Source organism: Anomalospiza imberbis, chromosome 15 (assembly GCF_031753505.1).
Source record: "Anomalospiza imberbis isolate Cuckoo-Finch-1a 21T00152 chromosome 15, ASM3175350v1, whole genome shotgun sequence".
Taxonomy (NCBI): domain Eukaryota; kingdom Metazoa; phylum Chordata; class Aves; order Passeriformes; family Viduidae; genus Anomalospiza; species Anomalospiza imberbis.
Genome location: NC_089695.1, coordinates 14,181,610 through 14,189,934, shown reverse-complemented (window position 1 = coordinate 14,189,934; position 8,325 = coordinate 14,181,610). Strand labels below are relative to the sequence as shown.

The following is an 8,325-nucleotide window of genomic DNA, read 5'->3' as shown; positions in this document are numbered from 1 at the left end:
AGATTTGCAGGACCTGAACATGTCTGAAAAATTGCTTTTTTGTTTTTTTTTTCCCATAAAATAAATTGCCTGTTGCTACAGGAATCGCCCTTAAAACATCAGACTGCAGCATTGCTAACACCTCGTGACGACTTCATTCAGTGCCTGATCCTATCTCTGAACAACTGTTTTCTCCAGCAAATGTAATGCTCAAGTGCTTTGTGACTCATTTGATTTTAATCAAGTCTGTTCATCCATCACAGTCCTGTGGGTCACTGGCTGGGAGAGACGGTGCCAGCCAAATCCCACGTCCTCCCCTTTATGACGGGGCACTTGGTAATCAATCCAAATCATATGGCAGCAGGTTTTGAAGTAGGAAATGAAACTTGTGCTAATTTATTAATGTTCTGGGAGCAACTTCTGCTGCTGTTATTTATTATGCAACCAAAAGGGACAAGACCCCGGGCAAGACAATGATGGTGGGATTTGGCCTCTGTTGTGTAAATTTACTGGCTGATGCTGGTTAGGAGCTATTCGTGCAATTGTGAATACAGGGCTGGTTGTAGAAAACCATTGTGATGGTGAAGTGGGACAAGTATTTGCTGTGTTTGCAGTGCTGGCTGCCTGTGCTGGCTGGGGGAATTCGTGTCCCCTGTCCCCTCGCAGGCTGCTCTTGCTCTGCCTGTTCACTCTGGTGCTTGGGGGTCTCCCCTTTGCTGGACCTTTCTCAACACCCTGAGGTCTTGCTCGTAGCCAGGGAGGCCTAATTGTGGTGTGGTTATTGGTGGTTAAACTGTGTCCAAAATAATTTCCAAGCTTTTTCAGATGAGTGTTGTTGACATCTATGCTCACTGTGCACAGAGGTGTGAAGGAGGCAGCAATTTTTTATGGAAGGGATCTGGGGTTAAAATAATCTTTTTGGTCATGGTGCAGCTTCATGCATTACTGCCACAGCATGGTGCAGGCAAAAGAAAAAGGCACTTTGGGCCACTTCTTTACCTTCCCCTGTCAGCTTGATTTCTAAAGGAAAAGGCTGATGTGACCACATACACATGTGTTTATGTATTCCTTTACATCCTCAAAGATAAATTTCAGTCTGTGGGACACTTCTGCCAGATTTGACAAGGGCGAGACCTCCAAGGGAAGTAATTCTAAGTCCTGGGAAGAGAGACATGATGAGCAACAAAAGGTCCCCAAAAGGAGGGGACTGCAGTGTGAGCTGGCTGTCAGATACTGTGGAGGGAGCATGCCTGGCTGACACCACTGAGGGAGAAGCTTCAGTCAGATTTTGAAATCAACTATGGATACAAGTGTGTCACGTATTTCCTTCTTTCGGGCACAGGGACTGTGGGGGGTGCAGTCTATAAAATCACGAAGTCACAGGAGTTGTGTTTGATGGATTTAGCAAGGCTGTGTACAGCAATATGGGTGTAAAGAGCCAGGTAGGGCTGGCATGGAGCCTTCTTTGCTTAGTCAAGGGCAAGTTGAGACTGATAACAATAAAGCAGGGATGCAGCCAATGCCTCTTTTATTGCTTCATATCCTAATTTTAATGGGAAGGCTGTAATTAAGGGAATTTAGCTCCAAGCTATGACCTCACGGGTTGATACATCAGATGCTGCCTTAAAAATAACTCATCAGAAATCAGGGAGTCTTCCTTAGGAGCTCATCTTTTACCAATGCAGTTCCTCCTGAAATACTGGTTTCCAGGCCAAAACCTTGACTGGAATCCAGGGGGCAGAACGAGGCAGCTTTGCATGCAAATAACCTCTCCAGCAACATCAAAAGGCTGTTCTTTCCTCTGCTCTTGTCTGCTCCTCTCTTCTGTTCTGGAAAAAGTGATGGAAAACTACTGAGTACCAACTGTCCTCTGTTAAAAATAATGGTGGAAGTATCCTGCTAACAGGTGATGGAAACTTTTGCCCTTGGATGTCTGCTAGGCATGGCTTCTGTGGAGAGGTTCTGAGCAGCTTTGCAATATTCTGCTCTGGCTTTGTATCTTTTTAGAGCTCCAAGGAGCTGTTTGCTGCTTCAAAGAGAGGCTGAACCCTTTTTTTGGCAATGATTTGATAAGGTAGGGGTTAAGGGAATTTCCTGGTGTTGGATGATTGCAGCACTACAGGAAAGGATGCCCAAAGCTTGAAAGATTGAACTTGGATGAGCAGACAACTTTTAATTCAGCCTGTCTCAAGGTAACCATGTCTGCAGTGACTGAGGCTGTCATTTGGTGCCACCAGAGTTTAGACAGCACCCACAGAGACAGTTCCCAAGCCTGCCACAGCCGTGGTGGGTTCTAACCCTCGCAGTTCTGCCCTCCCCATGCCAGTGCACACACCTGTGGGTCTGTGCTGAGCTGCTGAACAATCCAGGGTCACTGGGCCATAAAATACATCCCAGCTCTTTTCTCCCAGGGTTGTTAAATACTTTATGCAGGTCACTGTGGCCCCACAAAGCCACATGTTGGCAGAGCAGGAGTGGTGGGCTGGTGATGGACAGCAGTGGGTGAAGTGACACGTAATCAGCAGATCGTTTGTTTGCAGACTTCTTATCTGGAGGCGTTTGCATCAGAACTCTAAATCAAGCAAAGCTGCATGTGAAAGGCACTCCTGACTTGCAGAGGGGGTCACAGAAAGGGTAATTTTGTTAAGCTATTGAAAGAATAAAACAAAATAAAACAATCATTAATGAGCTGTTCTCTGCATTAGTGAAGTAACTTTTATCTGGAGATGTAAACATATTTAGGAGCATTAGGAAGAAGAAAGATGGGGTCCTGTATCTTTGATACTGCTCCCTTAGGGCTGGTTGTTCAAAATTCAGAGCCTTGGACCCTGACACTCAAAGCAAGGACTGATTCTGGCTTCAGGTGAGACCATGTGAGCTCTCAGCACTTCATAGGGCTGGTGTGAGAACTGGGGTGTCCATGACGCAGCAGCTAAAATCAGTTTAAAAAATTGAAGGAAGAAAAAAATAAAAAAGAGAAATCTTGATCGGAGAAAGGATAAAAGCCAAAAAACCTGCCCAGTATCAGTGGCTGATGCAGGAGGAAAGTCCTGCTCTCCTCTCTGCCATTCCCTATGGCAGAACCATGTTGAAATTAGTAAATATTGGGCAACTTTGAACAATCAAACAGTCCTGCACAGCAGGGTATCACCCAGAGAGCTGCAACACAGCCTCAGAGCACATTGGAAAGATCAACAGAGCAGCCTGGTCATGGTGTAAAGTTCACTTCCAATTCTATGTGAAGAATCACTGAATTTCTGTTCCTCTCAAGCTAGGAAGCTGTTCCCATGAGGAAACCTTGGGAAGAAGCTGTGGAAGGGAACACCAGTTAGTGTTTGGGCTGGAGCTGATGAGCACAGGAGTCCAACTCCCATAGACCCATGTCAGCTGTTTCTCCCTAATTCCTCAGCTCCCAGATCTTTTCCCCTTGGTTCCCACTTCTCTTCAGTCAACAACCACTGCTGCTTCTTGGGTGCTTTCCACACAAAACTAAGAATGGTTTCAAATGGAAATTTGGGAAAATAATAGCAAAGAGAATCTCCTGGAATAAAAAAGGCCCCCGTGGAGTTGACAAGGCTGCAGTAATGAGAGGAAATTAGCACCTCAGTTTAGCTTTGGGTAGAGCCTGTCAAAATCTGTTAAAAATGATTATATGATTTTCCCTTCCCTGACCGTCTTATACTAGAACAAGTTTTTAAATGAAAAATGTGTTGTGCATGAAAGTTCTTCTCAAAAATCATTAACTTTTTGATAGGAAAATATGTTTGTTTTGGTGTTGGACACAAAGCCTCATATTTTTTCCTATGGTTTTTACAAAAGCTTGACATTTTTATCAAATTAGCTGTTCTTTTGTGCACGGTACAATTGAAACCTCTCCCCAGATAACAGTTATCACAATGATGATGACACCACAAGGTAAATTCTGCCCATTTCATGAATGAGCCCAATTTTTATTTCTCTTCATCACAAAAGTCATCCCACATTTGTTGTACACATTGTTGGTTGCTGTGTTAAGGGACATATCACCAGGTATCAGATGCTTTACTCTTGCAGAAGCACTTCTAATGGAGATGGAAGCTTCTGTTGGCTGAATTTTAGAACAACAGCAAAAATAATAATACAAAACAAAAATATCATCTTCAGCTGCATAGCAAATATGGATCAAAAATTTAACACTGTATCAGATCACAAGCGTAAATATACCTCACCATAAATAAAATTCATTGTACAAAATAACTCAAGCAGCTCTTCATACAAATATGGTACATTTGACAACAGTTTTTGAGAATATTTTCTTGGTTTTTTACACCTTTGATTCTTTTCTCTTTTGTTCTCCAATAAACATGAACCTACTGGACTGGAGTAATGCAGGAGGAAAGGACTAATGTTGTTCAGTGCTACTAAGTGCTGTCAGAATTTAAAAGGAAAACCACTGAAGTGCTGAATTTGATCTAGTTTCTTCCCCTTTCTATTGTAGCATTGCAAGTCAAGCGTAGCATCATCCCAGAAAAGCATGTGCACTGCCAACAGTCACATTTTATAATGGCAAAGCCAGAGGGAACATTAAAATAACCCAGTCTGACTTCATTCATGACACAGGCCATCCCTTCTCCCTGTAATTTCTGTACGGAGCCAACAACTTGTCTCTGGAGTAGACATTCCAAGTGGTGGCTGGTGAGTGCTGGGCAGTTTGCAGACTACTTTAGCATAAGCAGGAAAATATAGGTAATAAAAAGCAAGTCCATTGTCAGTGGACTTGGGAGGATTCAGATAGGGGTCAACATTTCCCTAAGAAAACAACATTAGAAGTCTGCAGATTATAAAAGACTTAAAAATATAGGACTGAAGCACAACTGCAAGGAAGACTCCCAGACTTGGCAGAAAATCTGCAAGTATCCCTGATCCCCTGGCAATCCATTATTATTTAGCCCTACTCTTATAAATTTGCTCCCTATTTCCATTAACAATTATGACATTTAAAAAAGCACGGGAGGAAAAAAAAAAACATTTTCAATGGAGTTGTTTAAAGACCTAAGCCTGAACCTTTCTCATATACAGACAAAGAGGGTGAGAAAACTGAAGCTAAGGAGTATCTTAATCCTTGAGATAATCAAAGGACAGTAACATCAAATCTCAGAAATTAAGACTGTGATTATTACTAGGTGATATCTCCTACTACTTGAGCAACAAGGCAAAAGATCTGCATACTCTCTACGGTCAAAACACTTTACATTTTGTTCATGCACTTTGACATTTTGCTCAAAACATTTAATCCCTTGGAATCTGGAGGGATTTTACATTTTTGCTAGCAAATCCGAGGGCAACAAATAGATTTCAACTACCTGTTCTTTCAAGTACAGCCTGTACAACAACTTTCCAGTGCAACTGTTTTGCAGGGTTGTAGGGAATTATGACAAAACTACAGGAAATGAATGCAAACAGATTTACAGATTATTAGGTGAAATATCTCATGACTCACTCCAGACCTAAACTGATGAAAAGAGGGATTTAAATTCACCTTACTATATCCCATTTTTTCTAGGTAGTTGAGACTGGGCCATTTGGTACGATTCATCCTTTTGTAGCAACTTCTTGTTCATGCTGGTTTCCAAGAAGATTCCAGCATTCTACAGCTTGTCAGATGTAATAGGACACTTAATTTGTGCTGTGCCTAGAGGTGGCTCTGAAAGCCAGACAGGGACTTGTGCCAACTTTTCAGCAAGACTTTCATACCAAAATAACAAGCACTTGCTATTTAGGTCAGGAAAAATAGGATCTTGGTTGGATCTATCTTCCTTGCATCTTGTTTTCCACAAAAAATAAAGTGCTTGATTCTTCTCTTCCTTTTAAAAATATATATCTCTAGATACCCTCACTCCAGTAGTGTGGAAGTGTTGGATCATGATGGAATGCCAGAACTGACATCCTTAGTGGAAGAGTAAGTAGAGAGCAAGCCCCAGATGCTCTTCTGCTGCTCTTCCTCATGGCACGGTGGAAAGAACTCGCCTTGCTGGGCTGGGTCCTTCCCTGCCACTCCAAGATTTCAGCCAGACTTCCTGAGATTTCATTTTACTTTCAGATTACTGTGCTGCACAATTTCCTCCCTGCAGCTGAAAAGGTCTGTCTCAGTAATAAAAGGAAACTCAAGGTGTGAAAATGTCCAGCACTTGTCACATGTGGGATATTGATTATTAATTACCAAGGGAGTAGGTGATTAGAGTCTGGGAGCACAAACTCATGCCACACACCAAGATCTCCTCTTGCCAGCAGTAATTTGCTGGCTGCTCCTGAAGACAAAAAACTCCAGCTCAGATATTTCTACTAATTGATTATATGCTCCCTCTGAGAGAATAAATGCCCAGGCTCTGCCTTTTTAACATCTGTAACAGCATGCAGTTTACAAGGCATGATGAAATGCATGGAACAAATATATATTATTCCATCTGGACACAGCAATTTTTGCTGTGGCCAGGCTAGAGCTGAGGAAACACTGCCAGTGGTGAGGCTGGCATCATTTTCTCTTGGAGCACATGGTATGATCTCCTTTCACATCAAGCATAAGCTTTTGTATCACTCCAATGACACTGCTGAGGGTTAGAAGCAGGTTAGACCAGGAGTTTTGAAATCCTCCTTGAAGTTCCACTTGAATTTGTTCTCAATATCCAGGGATCTTAGATAAGCTGAGTGGTAAAAGGCAACAGACTCCAGTGTTCTCTCTGAACATCTCTGAACTTGGAAAATCCTGGGTATTTTTTAAAGCTTATCCAATATTTTATCTTTTCTAAACAATCACATAATTTCTGAGTGATGGGAAGTTTCCTTTGCCCTGCTGGTAGTCACCATTCTCTGGAGAAAGGTATTTGTTTGCTGTGCCACTAGGAATTTGTCTAAACCAAGGGAAAAAATAGCATCCCAGAACACACACAGGTGACACACCCTGGCTCTCACCCTTGGCTGAAGAACAAAGATCCTGTATGTTCAAGGTAACTACACCTGCATCCTGTCAGCACCAGTGATTATTTCCCCCCAAACTAATACATTTCAGAGCACATTCACATGAATGCACCCTCTTCTGTAGTCCACAGGAAATCTGGTTTAGTCCATAGATGTGTCTTCAGGGGAGAACCTCTGCATTTAAAATAAGTGGATGTCCCATAGCACGGAAAAAGCCAGGCCGTTTTCACTTTCCCCAGCTCTCTGAAGTGCTGAGGAGTTATCTGGTGACTGCATCATTGCTATCCTCAAGGCCACATGCCAAAGCTCATGGAAACAACTGCTGGAAAGGCCAAGGACACAGCAGAGAGCACAAAGCTCACCCCTGCCTGGGTCAGGCATCCATCCACGACCAGCCTGGCAGGGCTCCTCTGCACCCAGCACTCGATCCTCAGGGCAGTGCCATGGGTGAGGTCCTGCCTTCATCCCTTCTTCCCCTCGAAGAGTGGATCAGGGGCTTGTCTTCAGCCCCTCCTGCTCCTTGGCTGGTGGCACATGTCACGGGGGTGTTGATTTGTTCTGCTGCTTCTGCGGTGGGAGCGGGTTCCCGGCACCGTGGGAGCGCGGAGATGTCCCACCTGAGGCTGCAGTATGGCTTCAGAGAGATGTGTGGACTGGGTGAATCACAGGGAAAACCGGACCACTTCATGGAAGAAAAGCACATTTTGCCCACCCACCCCCACCCCCCTCAAGTCCGAAAGCTACGAGTAAAACCGATCACAGGGATGGTACAGAGGAACATGCACTCAAACGGGGCGAGGGGAAGGTGTGTCCTCGTGTGGAGAGGCAGACCCAGCCTCACTCCCTTCTCGGGCCTCACACCATCAAGTTTACCCCTCCCAGCTGGTTTGGGTTCAGTCCCTGCTCCCTTCCCAACCCGTGCAGGGTCCGTGTCCACACTAGCAGGTGGTGGCCAGCGACTGGTGGATGGGGGGCTGGAAGCAGCGCACGTGCTCCACCGTGGAACTGTCTGTTTCCACCGACTTCATGTACTTGTTCAGGATGGCAAAGATCTCGTTGTTCAGGATCTGATACTTCCTGATCCTGTCGGCCATCTTCTTCAAGGGCTGGAGGGATGGTGAGGGAGAGAAACAGAACATGAAGGGTCTTATGTCATCTGACCAGCTAGGAAGTAGCAGCACCTGTGCCCTGCTGCTGGAAAGCTCTGCTAAGGCAAAGCAGCTCTAACACATGTTCCTGTTCCACTTAGCACCTCGCAGGGACCGGTGACTCGCTTCATTACTGGGTTTGATGACTCAAGACAGAGCATTAACAGGATCACTGAGTGGTCCTCAGTTAACCACTCCAAAGTCTAGGCTCCCAGCTGCTTATTGATAAAGCCAGTGAGATCAC

The 8,325-nt window shown here is 44.3% G+C and overlaps 1 protein-coding gene across 4 annotated transcripts in view; it reads right to left on the bottom strand.

The window, feature by feature from the left end:
- Nucleotides 1-3,895: 3,895 nt before the first annotated feature.
- Nucleotides 3,896-8,325, bottom strand: part of CYFIP2 (cytoplasmic FMR1 interacting protein 2) — a 50,557-nt gene continuing 46,127 nt past the window's right edge. For all 4 annotated transcript variants that reach the window (XM_068206025.1, XM_068206028.1, XM_068206027.1 and 1 more), the window contains one exon: nt 3,896-8,039. In XM_068206025.1, coding sequence (XP_068062126.1) covers nt 7,872-8,039 — 168 coding nt within the window. In that variant the 3' untranslated portion in view covers nt 3,896-7,871. The remainder of the gene's footprint in view (nt 8,040-8,325) is intronic.